This window comes from Nicotiana tabacum, chromosome 11 (genome assembly GCF_000715075.1).
Source record: "Nicotiana tabacum cultivar K326 chromosome 11, ASM71507v2, whole genome shotgun sequence".
Taxonomy (NCBI): Eukaryota; Viridiplantae; Streptophyta; class Magnoliopsida; order Solanales; family Solanaceae; genus Nicotiana; species Nicotiana tabacum.
The window spans coordinates 176424985-176451942 of NC_134090.1; the positions used below are offsets into that span (position 1 = coordinate 176424985).

General features: G+C 35.4%; 2 protein-coding genes across 2 annotated transcripts; one reads left to right on the plus strand and one right to left on the minus strand.

The window, feature by feature from the left end:
* Positions 1–1226: 1226 nt before the first annotated feature.
* LOC107761861 (pleiotropic drug resistance protein 1-like) lies at positions 1227–8953 on the plus strand. The gene is made up of 6 exons (XM_075225765.1): positions 1227–3006; positions 3143–3314; positions 4148–4224; positions 4324–4377; positions 7315–7384; positions 8146–8953. Exons 3-6 carry the CDS (start codon positions 4150–4152, stop codon positions 8175–8177), a joined length of 231 nt encoding a protein of 76 aa, XP_075081866.1. The 5' UTR covers positions 1227–3006; positions 3143–3314; positions 4148–4149; the 3' UTR covers positions 8178–8953.
* A 2262-nt stretch (positions 8954–11215) lies between these two features.
* On the minus strand, positions 11216–25656 carry LOC107816311 (S-adenosyl-L-methionine:benzoic acid/salicylic acid carboxyl methyltransferase 2-like). Its single transcript, XM_075224574.1, has 5 exons — positions 25383–25656; positions 13864–13955; positions 12209–12463; positions 11479–11635; positions 11216–11406 (listed from the first exon to the last, which is right to left on the minus strand). The coding sequence occupies exons 1-5, from the start codon at positions 25654–25656 to the stop codon at positions 11216–11218; spliced, it is 969 nt and encodes a 322-aa protein (XP_075080675.1).
* Between the last annotated feature and the right edge of the window lie 1302 nt (positions 25657–26958).

The window sequence follows — 26958 nt, forward strand, 5'->3', positions numbered from 1 at the left end:
CAAAATAAAATCACGGACGAAGATGCCTACTCATGATTTTCTATTTAACGACTGGATTACGGTTTGAATTATGCAGGACACATATATTTTTTGAATTTTATTTTTAATAAAGTAAATAAATAAAAATGGGCCGAAGTCACAAATAAATCAACAAGGTGGCGCACAGAAATTCAAAATTGTACAGCAGGGCCAATTATTATTTCTTATTTCTTTTTGGAGCAATTGTCGTGCGAAAAACAAAAATCACGTGCTCACATAGTATATATTTATATTTAAATTTAAAAATTCTTCATCTTTTATTGCCGAGGTTGCAAATATTCAAAGGTTCTAATCAAGAATCAGCTTCTAGATTTTCCTCATTATTCTCCACTTGTCTTGGAAAAATCAATAATTAGTCAAAATCTAGTCAAGTCAAAATATTCAACAAAAGAATAGTGGAAAAAAAAGACTACATTTGCGTTAATATTTGATTAATTTATCCAATAGTCACCCTCTCCTGAACTTGCTGCTATATAACCGCTCTGCCTTTATCTTTAGCATCAACTCTGACTTTCCCTCTCATTCTTTTCTTCTATATAACCATATATCAAAAACCTAAAAAAACTTCAAGAAAACAATTTTGGTTATCTCTCAATACTCTTTCACGTTCATTTGAACACGTTTGAAGTATTGGAGATAGATTTTTCATTTTTGGATACAATCGTTCGCCTCAGGGCGTTAAATATTGCATGGTTTTGCATGGTTTAAGAGACTAGTCTTTTGATCGATCAGAGTCAACGTTGACGTTACGTTGGTTGAAGATATGGAGCCAGCAAATCTTAATATTTTAAGAGGGAGTAATAGTTTAAGGGGAAATTTTAGGGCAAATAGTAGTTCAATATTTTCACGTTCAGCTAGAGATGAAGATGATGAAGAAGCTCTTAAATGGGCTGCTTTAGAAAAATTGCCAACTTTTGATCGTCTGAGAAAAGGTTTATTGTTTGGATCAGAAGGTGATTCTGCTGCTGAAGTTGATATAACTGATATTGGACATCAAGAAAGGAAATCTTTACTTGAGAGGCTTGTTAAAGTTGCAGATGAAGATAACGAGAAGTTCTTGTTGAAACTCAAGAATAGAATTGACACGTAAGTGAAAGAATTTTTTTACCTATATATATATATATATATATATATATATATATATATATATATACTAGTTTCTCCGCGAACGGGAACCTTGGCGTAACTGATAAAGTTGCTTTCATGTGATTAAAAGGTCATGTGTTCGAGCTGTGGAAGCAACCTCTTGCAAAAATACAGAGTTAGGCTCCGTACAATACACCCTTATGGTCTGATCCTCTTCGGACCCCACGTATAACGGGAGCTTAGTGCACAAGAGTCTAGCCCTTCCTCGAATCCCGCGCATAGTGGGAGCTTAGTGCACCAGACAGCTCTTATATTAGTTTGTTTATATAAATGATTTTGGACACCAAGAAAGAAAGAGTTTACTTGAGAGGCTTGTTAAAGTTGCTTGACGAAGAGAAGTTGTTGCTGAAACTCAAGAATAGAATTGACACGTTATAAGTGAAAGAATATATATATATATATATATATATATTTGGGAATGCGTGTGCCCTGTGTGGATGAGTATATATACAGTTATAAGAAACTACATATGTGATTAAAATAATATGTTTGAGTTATAAAATAAAATTTAAAGGAGAAAGTGTCCTATTGAGATTTTTGAAATTTGCCTTCAATTACCAAACTAATTAGATTGTCTTCTTTCTTTTGGGATTAGTAAGTATAACATACTAAACAATAAACATACAGAAACTAAATGATAAGGTTGAAATAATAGTCCATTTATTGATCTCTTTTAAAATTAGATTGCGTGAATTTGATGTACAATTGTTAAGATATTTGCTTGACGTACATAAATTAGCATATTGTGTTATAGTATCACATACTACTCTATTCCAGTAAGATATATAATTTATATAAAAAACATACAATATATAACACTTATATAGGAACATAAATAATAATGTTAAGAAATTGCATGACAGTTGTCAATGAACAATACTTAACAATAAAATTAGGTGAAATATCACATATGTTGCATTTTGTGATTTAACCCCTAGCATAAGTCTTTTAAACTTCCTCATTTAAACAAAGCCATTTTATTGGTAGGAAAATTTACTATTTGATACAACAATATTAAAGGAATAGTGTTTCAATGAGGGATAAAAATGTCTTTTACTAATTTTAATGGATGTTTTGGTAAATCAACTTTACAACTTAGGGTCCTCCCACTTTTAGCATAGTATATGATGATATGATATGATATATACTAGTTTGTTTACATAAGCGGAGTCTTCGTGTAACTGGTAAACTTGTTGGCATGTGACCAAGAAGTTACGGGTTCGAGCCGTAGAAACAGTCTTTTGCAGAAATGCAGTATAAGACTGCGTGCAATATAATAGAACCTTGTGGTCTGTCCTGTTCGGTTCCCGGACTAAGCAGCCTCGGAGCTTAGTGCACCGGGCTGCTCTTATACTAGTTTGCTTACAATTTTCGGGAATCTCGACGCAACGGTAAGAGTGTTGTCATCATAATGACAAAATGTTCATGGGTTTAAGACGTAAAAACAGTCACTTGTAAAATGCAAGGTAAGATTGTGTGCCCAAGGGTCACGAGTTTTGAACTGTGAAAACATTCTCTTACACAGAAATGCGAGATATCAGTAGTATAATGGACTCGAGGTGATACCTTTTCTCGGACCTAAGCATAACAGGAACTTAGTGCATCAAAGTTTTACCTAGTTTACCTTTTCTATTTTTATTTGATTGGTATTTAACTTTTTGTTCCTTTTTTTTTGGTAAAAAAAAATGGAAAATTAACAGAGTTGGCATTGATATGCCATCAATAGAAGTAAGATATGAGAATCTAACTATTGAGGCAGATGCATATGTAGGAAGCAGAGCTTTGCCTACTTTTATCAACTTCATTACCAACTTCTTTGAGGTAAAAATCTAAACCAAAAAAAACAAAAAACAAAATATTTTTTTTATATATCTATTTTTTTTAATTTGCAAAGGAGTTGTTATTTTATCATACTAACTTTTGTGTTTTTTTTTTCCTTCAATTTTTGGCTCCAAAGACTGTTGAATTCTCTTCACATTCTACCAAGTAAAAAGAGACAAATTACAATACTCAAAGATATAAGTGGAATGATTAAGCCATGCAGATTAACTCTGCTTTTGGGACCTCCAAGCTCTGGAAAAACTACATTTTTATTAGCTTTGGCTGGAAAGCTTGATCCTACTCTAAGGGTAAGATTTTTAATTCCAAATATCATAGATAAATTTTATAATAAAGATATTGTATAAAAGTCGCAAGGGTGACTGAGTTGGTTGAGCAGAAGACCTCCCAAATGGGAGGCTGTAGGTTTGAAACCCCATGCACACTTTCTCGGTCGAGCTCGTCTCACGGGTTTGCCTAGTACGGTATACCTCTCGAGTGTAGTTTGCGAGCTATTATACTGGAGCAGGGTTTACCCAGAGTGCATACGAAGGGTAGCGGCTGCGGGTTCCTTAGTTTACAAAAGAAAAAAAGTTTGTATAAAAGATATATTTTATATTCAATGACAATAAAATTGATTTTCTACACCATCATTATAATTTAACCTACTGTAGAAAATTGCTTGTCTTATTTTTTAGTTTACTAATTCCACTAATTGAGGATGATTACCTTTAACTACCTTTAAAGTGACTTCATACTATAAGTTTTTGTACACTGTCAGTTTATAGAAGTTAAATGCGTTTATAAATAAGAAAAAAAAAACTAAAGTTTTCTATCTTTTTTTTTTGGAAACTAGGTTAATGGGAAGGTGACATATAATGGACATGAATTACATGAATTTGTGCCACAAAGAACAGCTGTTTATATTAGCCAACATGATTTACATATTGGAGAAATGACTGTAAGAGAAACTTTGGAATTCTCTGCAAGATGTCTAGGAGTTGGCTCTAGATATCGTTAGTATTTTCTTATTGATTTTTTTAACTAAATTCAATTTATATAAGTGAGTTTTATTTCTTTCTTTTTTGTAGTAAAAACATATAGATATTTATTTATTTATTATTTTTCTTGAAAACTTGTGTAGAGATGTTGGCTGAATTATCAAGAAGAGAGAAAGAAGCTAATATTAAACCAGATCCTGATCTTGGTATCTACATGAAGGTAAGAATACAAACAAAATTTACTAATAATGAAAGGAAGTACTAAATTTTTTGTATATCTACATTTATACTTTTTATTTGTTGTTTTTGGGAAATGTAGGCTGCAGCAACAGAAGGACAGGAAGCAAAGGTTTACACAGATTATGTTCTTAGGGTAACATTTACAGTACTCAAGTATTCAATCATATATTTTGGCCATAGAAAAGGGTTGAAAAGAGTTCATAAAGGATTTTACTTATATACACTGATATTGAAGGAGAGCCTTGGCGTAACTGGTAAAGTTGATGTCATGTGACCAGGAGGTCACGCGTAATAGACCTTTGTGGTCGCGTGAGTTGATTCTTCAGGAGACTCATAACTCGCGGTACTCCATTCAGCCGGGTGCCACGAAGATGTATCAGGAATTGAGGCAGCATTATTGGTGGCGTAGGATGAAGAAGGGCATAGTGGAATATGTAACCCGATGTCTCAATTTCTAGCAAGTGAAGTATGAGCATCAGTGGTCGGGTGGGTTACTTCAGAAGTTAGAGATTCCGAAGTGGAAGTGGGAGAGGATCACTATGGATTTTGTTGTTGGACTCCCACGGACTTAGCGGAAGTTTGATGCAGTTTGGGTGATTGTGGATAGGCTTACCAAGTCAGCTCACTTCCTTCCTGTGATGACTACCTATTCTTCCGAGCAACTAGCTCGAGTTCATATCTGCGAGATTGTCATACTTCATAGCGTACCGGTATCTATCATCTCTGATCGGAGTACACAGTTTACATCACGGTTCTTGAGAGCCGTACAACATGAGTTGGGTACTCGGGTAGAGTTGAGCACAACATTTCACCCTGAGACGGACGGAAAATTCGAGCGCACTATTCAGATTCTTGGGGATATGCTCCGTGCGTGTGTGATGGAGCTTGGAGGTTCTTGGGATCAGTTATTGGCCCTTGCAAAATTTGCCTACAATAACAATTATCAGTCCAGCATTCAGATGGCACCGTATGAGGCTCTGTATGATAGGCGGTGCCGGTCCCCAATGGGTTGGTTCGAGCCGGGCGAGGCTATATTATTGGATACATACTTGGTTTAGGATGCTTTGGAAAATATTAAGGTGATTCAGAATAGACTTCACATAGCCCAGTCCAGACATAAGAGTTATGCGGATTGGAAGGTTCGCGATATTATATTCATGGTTGGAGAGCGGGTCTTGCTCCGGGGTTCTCCCATGAAGGGCGTCATGAGGTTCGGAAAGAAGTGAAAGCTGAGCCCAAAGTTCATTAGTCCATTTGATTTGTTGCGGCGAGTTGTGGAGGTTGCTTATGAGCTTGCCTTACCTCCCAGCCTAGCAGGAGTTTATTCGGTATTTCATGTTTCGATGCTCCGGAAGTATCACGACTATCCGTCGCATGTGCTAGATTCTAGCTCAGTCCAGTTGGACAAGGATCTATCTTATGTTGAAGAGCCAGTGGCTATTTTGGACAGGCAGGTTCGAAAGCTGAGGTCAAAGAACATTGCATCAGTAAAGATTCAGTGACGGGGTCAACTGGTCGAGGAGGTGACTTGGGAGACCGAGTAGGATATGCGCAGCCATTATCCTCGTCTTTTCACCACTTGAGGTATGTCTCTATGCTCGTTCGAGGACGAACGATTATTTTAAGAGAGGGAGGATGTAACGACCCGGCTAGTCGTTTTGAGAGTTATAACTCCGATCCCCTATTAACTGCTTCCTCGTATCTAATTTCAGCTATTGTTACTTGTCAGGAGGTTTCGTTTTGGTTTTTGGAGTGTATTGGGACACTTAGTCCTTAAACGAAAGCTTAAGTCTTAGAATTTGGACCGTAGTCCGAACTATGTGAAGACGACTCCAGAATGGAGTTTCGTCAATTCTGTTAGCTCTGTTGAGTGATTTTGGGCTTAGGTGCGTGTCCGGATTATGTTTTGGAGCTCCATTGCTTATTTAGGCTTGAAATGGCAAAAGTCGAATTTTTGGAGTTTTGGACAGATTGTGGAATTTTTGATATCGATGTCTAAATCCCATTGTGAAAGTTGAAGTAGGTCCGTAATGTTGAATATGACTTGTGTGCAAAATTTGAGGTCAATCGGACGTGGTTTGGTTAGTTTCAGTATCGGTTGTCGAATTTGGAAGTTTCTAGTTCATTAAGTTTGAATTGGAGGGTGATTTGTAGTTTTAGCATTGTTTGATATGATTTGAGGGATCGACTAAGTTTATATGATATTTTATGAGTTGTTGCTATGTTTGGTTGAGGTCCCGGGGGCCTCGGATGTGTTTCGGATGCTCAACGGATCATTTTGGACTTTGGAAAGGTAGAAAATTTTTTTTGATATTTTTGTTGCAGAAGTTTGTCCTTCGCGTTCACAAAGAGGAGCTCGCGTTCGCGAAGGTGTGGTCAGTGGAAGCATCGCGAACTCGAGGAGTAGAATGCATCCGCGAAGAGGAAAATGGAACAACTGGGACCTCGGGAATATGTTCTACGCGTTCGCGTAGAGGAGAACACGTTAGGAAGGGTCTGGCAGGTGAAGCTACACGATCGCGAGATGAAACTCGCGTTCATGAAAGAGGAAATTTGATCAGTGGATTTTTGTTCCACGCGAACGTGAGGAGATGGACGCGTTTGCGAAGAAGGATTACCTGGTCAGTACTTAAACATTTCAAAAATGAGGGTTAGACATTTTTATCAAAACTTGAGTTTGGGAGCTCGGATTTGGACGTGATTTTGAGGGATCTTCAGAGATATCAATTGGGTAATAATTCTTAATTTGATTTTGGTTATATCTCACTAATCTATCATTAATTTTATCATCTAATTTCAGATTTGGGGTGAAAATTAGGAAAATGGGAAAAAGTTCTTTAACTAAGATTTCGAGTTTTGATTGGGATTTTGACATCGGATTTGGATAATTTTGGTACGAGCGAACTCGTGAGTGAATGGGTGTTCATATTTTGTGACTTTTACCCAATTCTGAGATATGGGCCCGGGGAGGCTTTTTGGGCGTCTTTATATTTTCTTACCTTAGCTTTGATTTTATTAGCTAGATTAGTTTCTTGTAGCTATATTTACATTATGTAATTGATTTGGCTAGATTTGGGCCATCCGGAACCGGATATTCCTGAAAAGAGCATTATTACGGATTGATTTGAGCTTGGTTCGAGGTAAGTGTCTTGCCTAACCTTGTGTGGGGGAACTCCCCTTAAAATTTGGTATTGTTTTGATATGTGAGCACCGTGTATGTGAAATGATGAGTATGTACACGGGCTAATTATTGTCAAAACCCGATTTTCATAGAGTAATAACATGTTCTTCTTCTTATTTGAGTTATATTAGCATGTGTAGTACCCTGCTAGCTTGAAATAGCATGCCTACTTGCCTTAATTGCTTATCTGAACTATGTGCAGCATGTTTAGGGAAATTTCCTGTTTTTCCTTGACTTGTACTTAGTCTAAACTATAGAATTTTGTGTTATAGTTGTTGTTTCTACTATTTGATCTGCATAGTTACCTTGGGACTACGGAACGGTATTCCGAGAGATCCCCCTATACTACATATTTACTTTGGGACTACAAAACGGTATTCCGGGAGATTACCCTGCACTACATATTTACTTTGGGACTACAGAACAGTATTCTGGGAGATCCCCCTGCATATTTACATTTGGGACTACGAGATGGTATCCTAGGAGATCCCCCTGTTGTTATCTCTATGTACTGAGCTGATGTCTTCTATGATTTCATTCTGTTTAAATTCTATTCTTTATTCTATTACGATAATTTATTCTGCCTTATTTTACTGTATGTATATACCAGTAGGGCCCTGACCTGATCTTGTCACTAATCGACCGAGGTTAGACTTGGCATTTACTGGGTACTATTATGGAGTACTCACGCCTTTTCCTACACATATTTTTCATGTACAGATCTAGGTTCATCTTACCAGCCTCATCACTAGTTGCAGTCGCTGCTGCTTATTGGAGACTTTAAGGTACATCTGCCTGCGCCCGCAGATCCTTGGAGTCCCCTTTATCCCCCATGTTTATTTTTCCTTCTTTCTATAGAAATGATGTATATAACAGTTAAGACTCCTTAGTAGCTTGTGACTTACGGTATTCCGGGTTTTGAAAATTGTTTGGTAAATATCAGAGGTGATAATTGTATATGTCGAGTGACATTCAATTACTTATTAGATATTTGTTACTGTTAGTAGTTAATATTCATGCTTTTATTTTATTTCCGCAAAGTGTTAGGCTTACATAGTCGTGGAGACTAGGTGCCATCACGATAACTCACCGTGAGAGAAATTTGGTCGTGACAGTTGAGGATTTGGGGTTTCACTGATATACTTGAAAAGCGAAAATATTTTTCGGGAAACTATGAAAAAATTAAGCATTTTATCTTAGAGTTACTTTTTTTATTACTTGTTTTATGTTGTTATGAATTGTTGTTGGCTATTGGTGTTGAACCCGATTTTTGTTCCAACTCGTTACTACTTTCAACCTAAGGTTAGGTTTGTTACTTATTGAGTACATGTGGTTGGTTGTACTCATATTACACTTCTGCACCTTGCGTGCAGATATTGGATGTTGATGTTGTTGTATTCGACAGGAGCTGGATTTGAAGATGTACCTGCATTTCGGTTGTAGCTGCCTCTTATTCGTGGTAGCCTTAGATTCATAAAGATTTGTTTATGTACATTTGATGTATTTATTTTATACCAACTTTGTAAATTCTAATCTTAGCTGCTCATGATTTGTACTACCGGTCCTTGGGAAATCTAGAGGTGTCAAATGGGTGGGATGGGTTGCCTTTGGGCGGGTCAATATAGGTTGTGTCAATAATTGAGCGGGTCAACAGATCCGTCCAAAAATTACTTGGGCTAAGATGGTTTAGGTCAAGATGGGCTAAAATTCGGGTCATAACCCATCTTATTAAGCTTTAATTAATATGTGTTATTTTCTTATAAATTTTATAATTACTAAATAAGACTTTTTTATGGTTATGGTCATATATTAACATATCACAAAAAATAATTTTGTAAGACATTCTGACAAAGTTACTCATGTATCAATTTGGGCTAAAGATTAGCCCAACTTTAAATGGGTGAGATGGATTGGTTCAAGATATGATAAGTTCAATAAAAATAATTTTTCATAAAGCACCATCTTTTAAGTCTAATTAGCCATTTATAGATACTCTTTGCTATATTACGTGTTATAGATACCTTTTATATTTTTATATAATGTATTTTATGTATTTAAGTTGTTGTATTCATTAATACAACTAAAAAAATAGGCGTAAAAACTGAAATTCCAGCTAAGTTTGACATGTATTCAGCTGTATTTAAGCGACATTAACGTTAAATACAGAAGGTTAAACTGGTTAAAAACGGAAGAAAATCAAATCACATGATATTCTCCTAATTTAACTCCACGAACTAAGGAAATCAAATCACATGATATTCTCCTAATTTAACTCCACGAACTAAGGAAATCAAATCACATGATATTCTCCTAATTTAACTCAACGAACTAAAACGATCCCTCATTAATCTGTATTTGAAAGATACATAATAAAGATTATAGCTGAATAAAGAGAAATACATATGAATAATACAGTTGAGTAGAACTGTATACAGTTGAATACAACAAAATACAACTTAATTCATGTGAATAAAACACTTGAATACAACAAAATACAACTGAATACAGCTGAATAAAACTATTGAATACAACAAAATACAACTAACTTCTGCTGAATAAAATAGTTAAATACAACTGATTAAAACTGAATACAAGAGAATACGCATAACTTTTTAATACATCTAAAATATATAAATTAATGCTACTGAATACATGTGAATACAGCTGAAATATACATTCGAATACAACTGAATATAAATAGGCGATTTGGGCGATCTAGAGAGAGAAGCAGCCTGATGGCTTCGCCGGCCGGCGGCCAGCCATTAATTCCGGCTGGTCAGCCCCTTAACACATCTGCCCAACCTCCTACAACAACTACAAACAATCCCCAGCCCTCAAATCCCACAAACGAAGCCATGAATTACGCAAAAGTTGTGAACCCTACTTCAACGACCACTGCCAAGCAGAATCTAGCCGCTACAGTTGAACCAATTGCTCTTCGTCTATCAAAATCAATGAATTAAACTTACCCTAGACGATTGTAATGGAATGATAATGGAGGAGAGCTAGAGAATTTGGGTGGGAGGAGAGGTATGAATCGTGGGTTGAGGGAGAAAGAGTAAAGTGTATGCAAAAAGAGAGAGAACGTGGTTAGTCAATTTTACTGTGAATATGTGAGAGAAAAGATTAAAAAGGAGAGAGAAAAATATTATTTAGCATATATGGTGCCTTAAATGTAGGATGTAACTATAATTAGATATTTGGTTATAATGTATAAAAGGTATCTATAGGATGTAATATTTTAAAATGGTATTTATTTAAAATAAATAGGGTACTAAGGTTTTCTATAGGGTGTAAAAATTCCTTCAATAAATGGACGGGTCAATAACCAATCAACCTTGGGCCGGTCATTTGGTCTTGGGCCAAATTTGACAGCCATAGGAGCATCCCTACGTGGTGATCAGTCCGCCAATTCACGCAAACCCAAAGGAATTCTTGCCAGAAATTCAAAAAAAAATATACTTATCTTATTCTTCTCCTCCCTTGATTTATTTGTTGCCTTAGTAGTTATAGGCTTATAGCAGTTTCAATTCTACTATTTGTATTGGGTTTCTTCTTAGCTAATTCAACACAAATAGCCGGCCAGATTTATTGTTTAATATATGGAATATGCAATGATTATACACCTATAACATATGAATTATACATATATTATGTATCCACCGACTATTTTTAATTTAAGCGATTTGGTGGATGGTTGTTTGGGTTTATTCTTCATGTTTAAAATAACCAAATTAAGACACCATCTCCTTAAATTAAAAGCACGAAATAACAAAGGGGGAGTATAGCCCTAGTTTCTTTTGGTCATGGAGATGATGACATTTGTGAATGTAGTCTTCTCTTTTGCCATGCAATAGACAAAGATTTCTCTGCACTTGTTGAACACTTGATCCATATTCAATTCAGTACCAAAATGGCTGACAAGCAAAGGCTCAGCCAAGGGTCTCAGGCTATTTGCCATATTGTCACTATTGGTGCAATCTTGGGGTGTGGCCTTTTCTCGGTCCCTACACAAATGCGAGTCGCCTTATACATCGGACCGACCTGTATTACTGCAGGTTTCATCAGAAACATCAATATGAAATTCTGAAGTTTCCAAGACATCAATAGTGAAAGATCCCTCCTTTTCAACTATATACTTCACTTCTGCAGGAGATGGATGGTATATAAGAATATTGAATGAATTTACTTTCTCTTTTTGTATTAAACCCTGCATATTAATAATGAAAATACACTATGAGTTTAACTTCTATATATTAATAATAATTTTTTTATACTATTAGATCAATTAAAAAATTATCGTTCATACTAAGTTGGATTGGCAATTTGAAATTCAAATGTTATATTCCTTCTGCTCTATTTTACGTGATACTGAATTTTCACAAATAGTAAACTTTTAATATTTAAAACTGATTTAGCTTAAACTTCTTGTACCATTACTGACATACAAAGGCGGATCTGCGATTTAAGTCTATGGGTACCTACAAGGCTACAACGACCTCAAGTTAATGTGTAATATGATAGTTGAGTTCACAATCAGATATTTATAAGTATTTAGTGGATTTCTTAATATGTATTAATCCTTTGGGCAGAAACTACGGAGCTCACTGAACCGTTACAGCCCTAATGACATGCTCTTATAACTACAGAAATATCATGACATAGTCAAGATATTAAGGAATATGCAAATTATTTTTTTTCAAGATATATGTAATTTTTTTTTTAAAATTGGTATTTATATGTGTACGATATGTGTATAATATTAAAATTTGTTTAGTTTTACCATTTCAACTAGCTCTTTGAGGGCCATGACCAGAGGCTCCACTATGTAGTAACACCCTTTGCTGTAGAGATCTTCATTGTTCCTGCCTAGCATTGTCAATATCATTCGTCCTCCTTTCACCAATTCCTTTGAACGATACTTAAGAAAAGTTACAAAATCTCTTTCATATTGCTCATAATGTGCTTTAACCACAGTTGTTGGACTTGTTCTTGACACGTAAATATTTCCCTTGTTATCCTCTATACCATCAGGCACCTATATATCACAAGTCATGAATTCAAATCTTATGTTAGCTGTTCAGAATAAAGATGTTCTTATTGTGTATATATTCGACCCGTAAGCCGTTTAATTAAACATGTAGAACCTACAGCAACAACAATAAGTCCTATATGCTTCTGACGCCTATATATACAAATGATTTCAAATAATAATTTAAAAAAGCAAAATTAAAGATTGAAATTACAACAATAATTCAGTGTAATCTGAAAAGCAAATTCTTAAAAGAATAATGTATATGCAGACGTTACTCTTACCTTATAACTATAGAGACAAAATTTCGTTCAACATAAATTTGTTAAAGCGGTTGGAAAGGTAGCAACTGACAAGAATGACATGCTTAACCATGATTAATTAGGCCAGAAAAAAATTAGGCCAGAAATATCTTTGCAGTTCAAACGCTCAGTCAATTCATGCATGCTCCTAAACAATCTTGCATGGAGGGGAAGAGTGGTTAGATACATTTAGTGGTGGAAAAATAATTAAAAGAATGCCGAGGGTCTTGGTGGGAAGGATGCCGAGGGTCCATTTGAAAACAGCCTCTCTACCCATGGTAGGGGTAAGGTCTTCGTACACACTACCCTCCCCAGACCCCATTAGTGAGATTATATTGGGTTGTTGTTGGTGGTGTTGTTGTAACGAGTGTCATATTTTGTGATTTTCACCATGTCCTATTTTTTAAAATGATTTGAACCCCGATCTTTTTATTTAATTTCTTGCAAAATAATAAAACCACTCTTTTTTATAAATTTTCTCCATGAGGACAAAATAGGAAGTACAAATTAAAAGAAGCTTTAAAATTTCAAAAATAATTCAAGCAAAAATACAAGACCTTCCAAAACTTGCGGGTTCTCTCCTAACTCCTAAGCGACGAAGCCTTAACTTTTAATTTTATGTCATTTTTTCTTATTATTTATATTTCCTATTTTACTCTCATGAAAAAAGTTATAAAAGAAAATAAGACATAGTGCATATGACAAAATGGGACAAACATTAAGGGTGTAAAATGCAACAGACCCGAAATATTTGTATCTTATATTTGACCTATTAAAACCACATCTGTATTTGTTTCCCTAGTCAAAGAGTGCAATCATATGCTTCAAATACGAATATTATATTATATTATATTATATTACTCTTTTCATTTCATATTAAATGAGATACTTTCCTTTTTAGTCGGTTCCAAAACAAATGACACATTTTTAAATTTGAAAATAATTCAACTTTAAACTCTTTCATTTTATCCATTTACCTTTAATAAGAAGCTTTTATAGCCACACAAATGTCATTGCTCCACAAACTTTTTACCCCTTAAACTTTTAAAACCGCAAGTTTCAAAAGTCTTTTTTTTTTTTAAATTCCGTACCGAGTCAAATTACCTCAATAATTATGAAACGGCTGCTGTACAAAGGCTGCTGTAGAGTGCAGCTATGGCTTCTCTTATTGACTTTGTCATTAGGATCACCTTTTGCTGTATCAAAATGCAATGTAAATCAGAAGGTTACAATTTGTTTGTCGTAGTTAGACTTGGCACGAAATTTAATAGAGAGAGTAACACTTTTGAACTTGTGGTCATAAATATATCATAATATTTACGTAGCTATAAAATTTTTGAAACTTGTCATTTAAACCAGTAGTAGTATTTGCGTGGCTATGAAATGAAGTAAAGTAATTATAATTGAGACTTTATAACCTCTATAAAAAGGCAACCTAATGCACTAAGCTCCCGCTATGCGCTGGTTCCATGGAATGATCGGACCACAAGGATCTATTGTACGCAGCATTACCCTGCATTTCTGCAAGAGACTATTTTTACAGCTCGAACCCGTGACCTCCTGATTATATAGCAGCAACTTTACCAGTTAAGCTAACGCTTCTCTATGCGGAAATAAAAAATTGTGTGATTATATTATACCTGAAGCAAAGAATTTTTGGCATAGCTAGCCTCTCCAATTCCTTCATTCATGTGAAAAGAACTTTGGCAACTTCCATTTCTTGGATCTTTCTGTATTATACGAATATAGTATTTTTTGGCTAGGCAAATTAAAGTTCCAATGGGGGTATCACTTATTTATAGATGGGTAATACCAAAATTATCCATGAAATTCCAACAGTGTCCCCTCACAAGCCAATTATGCTAGCGTTTGGACTTTGGATATAGAATTAGTTAAAACTTGAAAAAAGAAAGAGTTTTTAAAGATAAGATGAAAAATTATTTTGGAAAGTGTGTTTGGACATGCATTTTACTTGAAAAGAATTTAAAGTTTTGTGAGTAAAAAATTTCGATAACTTCAAAACTACTCAGAGAGTTATTTTTTTGGGATTTGAAGACTTTATTTTCAAAATTTGGCAAAAAATAGTTAGAATCTAAAAATAAATAAATCAGATACTATTTAAAAACATATTCGAAAAAATGCTTCCAAATTTTATGGCCAAAACGGGAGCTAAGGACGTTTGGTTACCGGGATTAAGATACTAACCTCAGTATAAAATTTAAAATTATAATTATTTTGTATTTAGCTATTCCCGAAAGATGCATTTTATAATTGAGGAGTTTAAAAAGTCCGACCGAATTCGATCAATTATTTTAAATCTTATATTTTTTTCAGTCAATAAATTGACCGCATAGATTGATTTTTAATACTAACCAAAAATAAAATAAAAAATCAACCCATCATTTTCGATGAGTTTTTGGTCGATAATCAAGAGCCAGTTTAATAATAAAGTTTTTACTGCCTTTATAAAATAAATTAAAAAAAAGAATCAACAAACAAATTAAAAATAAAGTAAATTGAGATTCTTTTTTGTTTCTCTTTGAAATTTAAAGTATTGCATCAAGTATTATAAGCAACAAAAAGTTTTTTTTTTTTTATAAAGTAGGCGGTTTTCAAATTAATTACCTATATTATCAATTGGAAAAATAATTATTACAAAAAATTTAATAACTTTGAAGCTAGAAAAATAGACTTAATTAAAATATATACATATTTAAAAAAATTAAAATCTTTTGTCAAAGTTCCGATTTAGGCAACAAATATCGTTAAGCCGCCCTATAAATTAGTTTTGGACTATAGTATATCACAACATTAATAGTATATCGTTAAGACACTAATGTATATATAACATTAATAAATAGTATATCACAACACTTAATTATGATTAAAAAATATATGTTTTCACCTAATAAAATCACTTAAACATGATAAACTGGTATAATTTGGTATAAACACTTAGTACAGATAAAATTTTATCATAAATTTGCGAGTCAATCAATTTGAGGAGGTTCGCTGAATGAGGTCAATCCCGGTAATAGCACGAGCTAGTCATTTTTAGTCGGCAATTATTGAATAGTCACTATCATAGAGTTTTAAATTTTCTCAAAAGAAACTCACAATATTCTAAATTTCACTTGTAGAATTTGAAATTCCGTGATCACTGCTAATTTTAAATTACACGAACTGAAAAATGGTTGTTTAGGAATCTATCCCACTAATTGCCGATCATGAGAGTCAGGGGAGGATCCACCTCCCCACCTACAAGAACCTATAAACATTAAATTATGGATCCGCTTCTAATAACAATACATCAATTTAAATGGTGAAAATTAAGTCGAGAAAAGAAAAACATAAAACTGTTTATTTCATAAAGAAATGTTTTCTGTAAGATTTGTCTTTGGAGTTTGGAAGGATTTCTTTTTTAAGAAAACAAGTCTTAAGGTAGGCACTTAGTGCTTGACTCATATCAATAAGTAAATAATTGTTTAAAACATATGTAAATATAATTATTTTGAGAGTGTCTATATTAGGACTTTTTCAACTCAACTTCAATTTTTTTTCCCAAGTTTCAACCAAATCTTTATTCAAATACCAGTTAAGTAAAAGAAAATGAGTTTAAGCTTTATACTGATAAGATAAAAATAATGTCTGATCACTTAAATGATAGCTATACCTTTTACACTATCATTATATATAAGTAATTCATAAGAAAATGTTATTTATAATCCTTGGTGAGTTTATAACTCCATTAGGAAATAAAAAGGCGTATGATGATACCTGAAGCGTAGAGTTTTTTGCATAGCTAGTGTTTCCAATTCCTCAGTTCATGTGAAGAATTTTAGCAACTTCCATCTCTCCTTCTCTTAATTGGATCTTCCTGTATTAAATAAGGTATTTATAGATGGGTAAAACCAAATTTATCCTTTGAATTTCCATCATTGTCCTCACGAGCCAAATGAGTAAATATTGTACACTACGGGCAGAGGCAGGCATAGGATTCGGCGATTGCAGGGGCACCATGACATTCATTACAAATGTAGCACTACTCATAATGATTGGTACGAGCGCCTATACTAATATCTAACTATTTTTTTGAAAATATTTGTAAGTATACATGGAGTTTTTGCCGAAGTTTTCGGTGCCGGTGACCCCTCAACTTAACATGTGTGTCCGCCTCTGACTACGGGTTTGTTTGGTATGAAGGAAAATATTTTCCAATTTTTTTTTTAATTTTCCCATGTTTGGTTGACTTAAATATTTTGGAAAATATTTTCCTCATAATTGGAGAAAAATAATTTTCCTATAGAAAAATATTTTCTACACAAGGAAAATAACTGATAAAACCTGTCACGACCCAAAATTCATTTAGTCGTGATAACACCTAACCCAATCCAATAGGTAAGTCAATTAACAACTATCCAATTCTAATGAAATTAATAAGGTAATTAAATAAAAGAAAATATCTCAATCTTATAAATTCCCCAAGAACTGGTAATACAAATCATGAGCTTCTAAGAATAGAATTTACAAAGCTTGTATGACGTAAATACATCATCTGTTTGAAAAGCACATACGCAGGGTTTTATAAATCTAAGGCTATCACGAACAAGATACAGCTTTAACCGGAACGCATGTACGTCTTCAATTCCAACTCTCATCGATCACAGCAACATCAGCAGCCAACATCTGCACATAAGGTCCATAAGTGTAGTATGAGTATAACCGGCCCCATGTCCTCAATAAGTAACAAACGTAACCTTAGGTTGAAAATAGTGATGAGCTGGAACAAAGGTCGGGTCCAACATCCAATAGCCAACAACAGTTCATAACAACGTAAAGCAAGTAACAAAAGAAGTAACTTAGAGATAAAATGCTCAGCTTTTCCATAGTTTTCCCGAAAAATAGTTTCGCTTTTGTCACGGCCCAAAACTCGACCCATCGTGATGGCGCCTATTGTGGAATTAGGCCAGCCTCAACTCAATAATCCAACATCGCAAAAAAAAAATTAAACAGTAAATACTGAAGCGACAATTCATTAAGGAACATTTTTGAAAACATAATAAAATCCAAATTACGATACAACTGCCCAAAACCGGGGTGTCATTGAGTGCATGAGCGTCTAGAGGAAAACATAGTCTATTGCAATGTTTAAAGGAACAAACGGAAATACATCTAGAGATAAAGAAGGAGAGTCAAGGCCTATGAACGTCGTGTAGATACCTCGATAGTCTCCCAAAGCCTGAAGCCTTCAATCAGCGACTGCCACTGGGACTAAAAGTGCCTGAATCTACACACAAGGTGCATGGGGTAACGTGAGTACACCAACTCAGTAAGTAACGAGTTCAAACTGTGGACTAAAAGGTAGTGACGAACTTAACCACCACAGAAATAACAGAAATGAATGTGCATAAACGTAGGCATGCTTTCAATTTAATAGGCAAGTGAAATAGTGAAATAGTGAAATAGTAAAATAGAGCAGATACGAACAAGGTAAAGAATAAAACTCTACTACATTTACATGCCAATGCACATGTTGTATATGATGCACCATGCTGAATATCTCATGTACTCACACTCTCAAATGCTCGTCCACTCAGTACTGTATATGGCTCATAGGGCCTAGAGAAGATCCATCTCGGATTATATACATCTCTGACAGTAGTCAATCAGTACTAAGGAAGGCCAATCCAACCTTATGGAGATGATCCATCTCTAGGTAAAAATAATAACCTCACAATCACTCGGTACTGTATATGGCTTACACGGCCCAGGAAAGATCCATCTCGGAATATATACATCACTGACCATTAGTCTCCGTACCGAGGACATAGGCCAATCCAGCATCATGGAGAAGATCCATCTCCAAATAATAATATCAACCGCTCACTGGGGGTGTGTATAGACTCTGGAGGGGATCATTTAGCCTAAGCACTATCACACATCAATACAACCATTGCAGCATACGGACTGATCCCATATCGTTCACTCATAATCAGGTCATCGGCCTCACTCAGTCATTACTCTCCAGTTTCGCCCACGGGCTCACAATGTCATGAAACTAACCTGGAACAATAATATGATGTGCCAATAAATAACAACTGAGACTGAGATATGATATGAAATGCATGAATATGACTGAGCATAGAATACCAATGAAATCAATGAGATGACAGCAAGAAACAACCACTAGGGGTCCCAAAAGTATCGGAGTAAAGCCCTAACATGATTTACAACTCATCTACTTTCATCTACTTTATCACATGATAGAAACACGGATATCAACAAGAAAGGGTCAGTAAATGGTGACATGGAATGAACCAAGTCATGATTCTCACGGTGTACGCCCGCATGCCCGTACGCTCGTCACTTGGCATGTGCTTCACCTCAATACTAACCGCATAACACGTATTTCGGGGTTTAGAACCCTCAGAACCAAGTTTGAAAATATTACTTACCTCAAACCAAGCAAAATCATACTCTGCGATGCCTTTGCCTCTCAAATCGGCCTCCAAGCATCCCGAATCTAGCCACAAGCAACACAATACGATCAATATAGCTAAAGGAACCAACTCCACAAGAAAAATGCCAAATTGTAACCAAATTCCGAATCGGCTCAAACCCGGCCCCCCGAGCCCACGTCTCGGAATCCAACAAAAGTCACAAAACTCGAAAGCCCATTCACTCAGTAGTCTAAACATACAAAATTTATCAAAATACGATCTCATATGGTCACTCAAATCCCCAAAATCCACTGTCTAATTCTCAAGCCTTAAACCCCCAAATTTCTAGCTCAAATCCCTAATTATATGATGAATAAAGCTATGGATTCCCAAAATTTATACTATTATGGGTTAGAATCACTTACCCCAACGTTGCTCGTTGAAATCCTTCGAAAAATCGCCTCTCTCCCGAGTTCCTGACGTCCAGAATTGAAAAATGGAGAACAAAACCTCGAGTTGGGGTTTTTTCCCAAAGCTAAACTGCACATGCGGTCCTAGTTCTGCACCTGGGGAACCGCATCTGCGAGCAGGGTTCTGCTTCTGTGGAGATTCATTAAAAAGGCTGGCTCCGCTCCTGCGATCACCTGACTACATCTACGGCCATTGCAGATGTTGGTCACCTGCAATTCAACTGTGCATCTACGCCTCACCATCCACTTCTGCGTCCTCGCACCTACGGTTCCCACTCTATTTGTGTGGAAACACCAGCAACAGTAGCTTCTGCTGCATTTTTCTAACTCTAAACACTTCGATAACAACCTGAAATCACCCCGAGGCCTTCGAGACCACAACCAAACATACCAACAGATCCTATAACATCATACGAACTTAGTCGAATCACTCAAAACAATATCGAAATGCCAAATTACACTCGGATTCAAGCCTAAGAACCTCTACACTTTCGAATTCCACAGACGATGCCGAAACCTACCAAATTACGTTCGAATAACCTCAAATTTTGTACACAAGTTTGAAATAACACCACAAACCTACTCCAACTTCCGAAAATCCTATCCGACCCCGATATCAAAATTTCCACTGTCGCCAAAATCGCCAAAATTCCAACTTTCGCTAATTCAAGCCTAATTCTACTCCGGACGTGCTCCTAAGTCCAAAATCACCTAACAGAGCTAATCGAACCATCAAAATTCAAATCCGAGGTCGTTTACACATAAGTCCAAATCCAGTCAACTTTCCCAACTTAAACCTTCTCACAAACGACTAATGTCTCAACTCTCTCCAAAATCACTTCGAACCCGAACCAACTAACCTGATAAGTCATAATACAGCCGTGGAACAACAAAAAAGTAGAAAATGGGCGAACTTAGATACAACTCTCAAAACGACCGGTCGAGTCGTTACAACTTCTCAAGTATATTGTGAAGATCGGTCTTTGGAATACTTTGGAACTAAGGCCGAGTAAAATTCACCTTCAAATTATTGTGAAGATCGGTCTTGAGGATGTTTAATCAATTGATATTTGTTGATAAGTTTGTCACTAAGGGATGAAAAAATGTCTTGTGACCATGGCACACCAAGAAGACAGACATGTTCGTCAATGTTATGATCGCGAAAAGATACCATGTTTGACATTCTTGAAGTTGGGAGGCCCTTTTTCTGCTACCCAAACAATTTATATCCTTTGCTACCCCTTTTGAGTCTGTGTTATTTTTCTTTGACTACCCTCTTTTGGAATCAAGTTTAGAATAAAAAAAAAACGTTTGTGCCCCAAGAGTACAAACTGGGGCAACTTTTAAAAAGTTCAGGTGAAACAAAAAGAAGAAAAATTGTCAAAGGTCCATGCCCTCAAAAATATAAGCTGGGGTAAACCAAAAAGAAAAAGAAAAAGAAAATAAAAATAAGAAAAAGAGAGGGAAAAAATAGAAAGAAAGATGAAAACCAGTTTAGGCAAGATGTTTGAACTACGTTGGACCTGATTCCTTAAAAAAGGGATACGTAGGCAGCCTCACGGTTCGGTCCAACCAAATAAGAATTTAGAAGAAAAAAAGGAAAAATAGAAAAAATCCAAAAATCCCCAGCCTCTGAAACTGGGGCAAAGATTTTATTTGATTTTTGAAAGAGTCGATTCCAAGAGTTGTAAGTCTACAACCCCTCATTTTGAGTTTATTTTGAGCCTTCATGCCGACCTTTCTTTCCAATCCTATCCAGAAACCTTCCAAATAAAGACCTCCCAATATGTTTTCAAGAATGCCAGGAGACGTATGCAATGAGCAATAGTTATCACACGACATAGAACATCGTCAAGTTGCTCACAAAATAGGGAAAGAAAAATGAGAGAGTCTTATTAGTGAAACCCTCACGGGCACTATAAGGCGACGGTAAGTAGAGATGAATAAATGAGAGAGACTTGTTGGTGAAAATCCCTCAGACACTATTTGTCGAAAGTGAGTCATAAAGCTGATGCGATGAATTGTCATAAATAGGCCCGACTTCAAAGATCATAAGAATGGTAAAAGGGAAGATTGGATTAGTTTGATAGATCCGGCCCTTAAGTCCAAAATGCATGTCATGATCATTAAGGCTAGTTATTGAAAAAAACAATTCTTCTTTCTGTCCTTCCGACATGGGCATTTCTTGTTAATATTTGTTTCTTTGCATCATTTGTGTCTTTCACTCTGAGTCAGTCCTTCTCAAAACAAGCAAGAAAAGATTTCAAAATCTGCTACCAGTTTTTCAGTTGTACAAAGTAAATTGGGCCAGCAAACTCAGTTGTTAATGTCAACATGCCTTGAGGATTCATATAAAGGCTCCCCCAAAAGACTCTTGTCGGCCTGCTTGGTGCAAACAAAGATAACTTGTGATTCTCTCTGACAGACAAATTGCTCAAAGCAGGAAGTCATTCAAGATATCGAAAAGGGCCACCTAAGAAAAGATCTCTGGTTGGGATAAAGCTGATTGAGTCACAAATACAAATGGTACTGTGTGTGAAACAATTAGGGTCGATGCAAAGCAAAAGTCTTTCGAAACCGACTCAAGCTGATCGAGCAAAAGCCAAGTTGCTCAAGACTCAAGGCCACAAATCGACCACCATTTTCAAAACTGGCAAATTTTTCTTTGTGTGAAACAGGAACAAAGCAGTGCAAGGAAAGTGATTAAAAAAAAAACAAACAAAAAAAAAAGAGAAGAAAAAGAAAAGACGAGAGGAGCCTACAGAGGGAAGTTTCTCAAATCTTTGCCTTTATTTGTCTTGCTATCGTGCATAAAATCTTGCCATTTATCTTCACATTTTTCCTCCTAGGATAAAAAGTCATAGTTTGATGGATTTTCCTCCCAATCGAAATCCTAGTCTGATGAACTTTCTCCTAGGATATAAATCTTAGTCTGATGAATCTTTCTCCTAAGGTATCAAAAAAAAGGAAGAAGAAAAGAAACATAGTCTGATGAACCTTCTCCTAGGATCAAAATCTTAGTCTGATGAATTTTTCTCCTAAGATAGAAGACCTAGTCTGATGAACTTTCTCCTAGGATAGAAGTCTTAGTCTGATGAATTTTTGTCCTAAGATAGAAAACCTAGTCTGATGAATCTTCTCCTAGGATCAAGATCTTAGTCTGATGAATTTTTCTCCTAAGATAGAAAACCTAGTCTGATGAATTTTCTCCTAGGGTAAATGTCTTAGTCTGATGAATCTTTCTCCTAAAATACAAAAAAAACAAAACAAAAGAGAGAAAAGGATCTAGTCTGATGAAATTTCTCCTAGGATTAATGTCTTAGTCAAATGAATCTTTCTCCTAAGATACCAATACCAAAATAAAAAAAAGAGAGAAAAAAATGACCTAGTCTGATGAATCTTTCTCCTAAGATAGAAAATCTAGCCCGACGAATTTTCTCCTAGGATAATTTGAAGAAAAAAAAAAGAAAGTCTGGATTTGAAAAAAAAAGGGTCAATTTTTAGTTTTCTTAAGTAATTAGTGTTTATTTTTCCTGAAATCAGGGGGCTCCGCCTGGAGAATAGGGTCAATCTTTACTTTAGTCAAGTTTAGTTTACAGTTTTCCGCAAGCTCAATCACTTTTAGGAGACGCACATCCTAGTCTAGTCTTTAGTTTACTCTCATCATTGGATCAATAGTATAAGTGGTTTATAGTTTTGCTAACAACTCACAAATCTTCCTAGTGCAAACTGGGCAAAACAATTTCTTTTGTTTTGTCTATTTTGTTGTAGAATCAGTGTTGATACCCAATTTTTTTCTAGGTATTTTTGTACCCAAAATACTTCCAAAATAGCATGTACGTGCATATATAAGCACACCCAAGAGTTTTAGTATTTTTTTAACGATTTCTAAACCGATTTACTACCTATTTTAATACCACAAAATCCAAAATTATCATTTTTGATGAATAACTTATTTCATTCTCGTATTTACACCAAAATATAATTAAGATGATTTTTGTATATTTTTTACAAATTTATTTGGCATTTTTAGCTAATTGCATGTAATTGCAATTATGGCATATTTTATTATTAATAGCATTTTATAATTATAAAATTGGTTTCAATATTTTTTAATTGATGTTTATATAGTATTTGTTTGCTCAATATTTTTAATTTACTTTTAAAATCATTATTATTATTTTTATAAAATAAAAAAGGGAAATTGGCTATTTAACAATTAGCCTATTTCTATTTCAATAACAGCCTTTCTCCCTTTCAATTGTAGCCTCATATTGGCCCAATTTCCAGCCCCATTTCGATAGGAACCCGACCCGTACCCAATTCAATTACCCGATCCATCTCCGATCTAATCTGAGTCGTTGATCAAATGAGATCAACGACACAGATTTTATTTCCTAAAATTAAATCCCAACCCCCCAGACTCCTCATTTTCCAAGACGGTCTCTCTCTCTCTCTCTCTATACTGACTCTTGCTCTCCCTTCCCTCTAGAACCTTCTGGTTCTCTCCGATGAATCCACCGCCTCTCCGGCCACCTCCCTTCAACCCCAAGGATCCGATAGACCTTTCATCGTCCTGTTCAATACCTCGAGGACCTTCAAGGCTTATGGACCATGGCGATTTGAGACCTAGGGTTCCTAGTTCTTCTATAGGCGAGTTCTCCGGTGTGATCTCAGATGAAATCACACCCTATATGTCACGATCTATGAGGTTACGACAGGTTTTTCCCACTTCTATTAGGTTTCTTTTTTTTTGAAACCCTAACTCTCTCCTGAATATCTCAAAAACGGTGTCATTTCATGCTATCCTCATGTTTTCCTCTGTGATCTGTTTATTCTTGAGTTTATTCTGAAAGATCCTTTGCTTTGAACCATTTTTTACTTTCTTCGAAATTAGGATTTCTGGGATTTCTTTTTATGCATGCTTCGATTGATTTTCTTTATGATTAAAACATTTTCATTGTTTATTCTGACCGATTTCTATGCTTTTACTGTTTTTTAGTTTGACTCTGCTAAAAACCCCTAATTTCTAGAAAATGTTTCTTCATTCGATTATGTGTGTTAGCATGTTTCTTTGCTTCGATTACCTGTGTTAGCCTAATTTCCTTTGTCTTGTCTCTATGTGTTAGCATGTTTCCTCATTTGATTGTGTGTATTAGCCTGATCTCCCTTGCTTTGGTTCTGTCTGCTGGCCTATTTGCTTGATTCTTGTTGATGTTTCATAGTCACCATGCTTCGAATATGTCTTGCTGAATCTTAACTTGTTTTCACTATCTCTGAGTGGTTATGTTTGTTCATCCCTTGTTATTTCCTAGTTAACTTTGCTCGCTACTTTTGTTCATTTACCTCTATTTATATGTTAAAAATGCAGAATATCGAGATAATTAAAAAGTATAAAAATGGTTAAGCGACCGTGCTAGAACCACGGAATTCGGGAATGCCTAACACCTTCTCCCGGGTTAACAGAATTCCTTATCCGGATTTCTGGTTCGCAGAATGACAAACAGAGTCATATTCTCCTCGATTCGGGATTAAAATCGGTGACTTGGGACGCCATAAAATTCCCAGGTTGCGACTCTGAAACAAATAAACAAATCCCGTTTCGACTGTCCTTTAATTGGAGAAAACTCCCTGCACCCTCGCGGGGGCGGAAAAAGAAGGTGCGACAGCATGGTAAGACTAGGTTCCTGTCGCATAATATTCAAGTCAATACAAGGCACTCTGTCAGCAGTAGATCCTAGGAGTCCTTTGTAGAACTGAAGGATTTCATCCTTAATATCATCATGCTTCTGCAATACTCTACCATCACCTCCCCTTAATATAGATATATTATTTGAACTGGCCCTAGCCTTCGTACAAGCAAAAAAATATCTGTTATTCCCATCCCCAACATTTATCCAGCGTGCCTTAGCTTTTTGCTTTAGAATTCTTTCCTGTATGTCCGACCACTTATTTAGCTCATCCAATGCTTCCTTCTCCTTTTCCATCAAGCCAATATCTGTATGCAAAGTAATTAAAGTCTAGATATTCTGCAGATTATCTCTAAATTCGTTTACCCTTTTAACGCTTACCTCAAAAATAGAGGAGAATAAAATACAGTAATAAAGAAGCTTAATCTTACTCCAACTTTTTTTTTTGGGTCCTAATTTTATGTGTTAACCTCAAAGTATTAATTATAATTTTTTCCTACATAATTTTCTTAATAAATTTTAAAGAATATGATAAGCCGATTCTCTTTCTTAATAGTCATTCTTCTCCAATTATGTTAAAAGTAAACATAACGTGTTCCTAAAGGTATTAGGCAAACATGCTAAGATGTAGTATTATATGTCTATGCCCAAAATAATTATACTAATAGGATTCCTAAAGGTCATGCAGGATTCCTAATGTGTAGCATTATATTCTAAAACTAATAGAGTTATAAGGCTAATATCTAGAATTCCGGTTATGTCCTTTTATTATGAGTTATTATGCTTAATGTTATAAGGTTATTTTTGTAAACCGACATTGTATTGATACTTTTATAATAATATAGATAGATAGATAGATAGATAGATATAGATAGATAGATAGATATTATAGATATAGATACAAAGCCAAAGACATCCCAAGACAAGGTACAACTATTACAAAGGGAACATGATCAATAGAATCTGGTTGACTCCGAGCTGGGATATATAGTGGCAGAAATTCTTAACCAATTTCGAATTTGTCGTCTCATGCTGAGGGGAATCTAGAGGTGTCAAATGGGTGGGCCGGATTGCTTTTGGGCGGGTCAATATAGGTTGAGTCAATAATTGAGGGGGTCAACAGATCCGTCCAAAAATTACTTGGGCTAAGATGGTTTAGGTCAATATGGGCTAAAATTCGGGTCATAACTCAACCCACCCAACTTTTATTAAGCTTTAATTAATATGTGTTATTTTCTTATAAATTATATAATTACTAAATAACACTTTTTTTTGGGTTATGGTCATATATTAACATATCACAAAAAAATTATTTGTAAGACATTCTGACAAAGTTACTCATAGATCAATTTGGGCTAAAGATTAGCCCAACTTTAAATGGGTGAGATGGATTGGTTCAAGATAGGATAAGTTCAACAAATGGACGGGTCAAAACCAATCAACCTTGGGCGGGTCATTTGGTCTTGGGCCAAATTTGACAGCCATAGGAGCATCGGGGCAATTGCATCTATACCCGCTTTTTGTGCCACGTTTTAACTTGTGTCCGCTTTGCAAAAATAAATTGCAAGCGTACCCGCTTTTTCGCATAACTTCAGCATA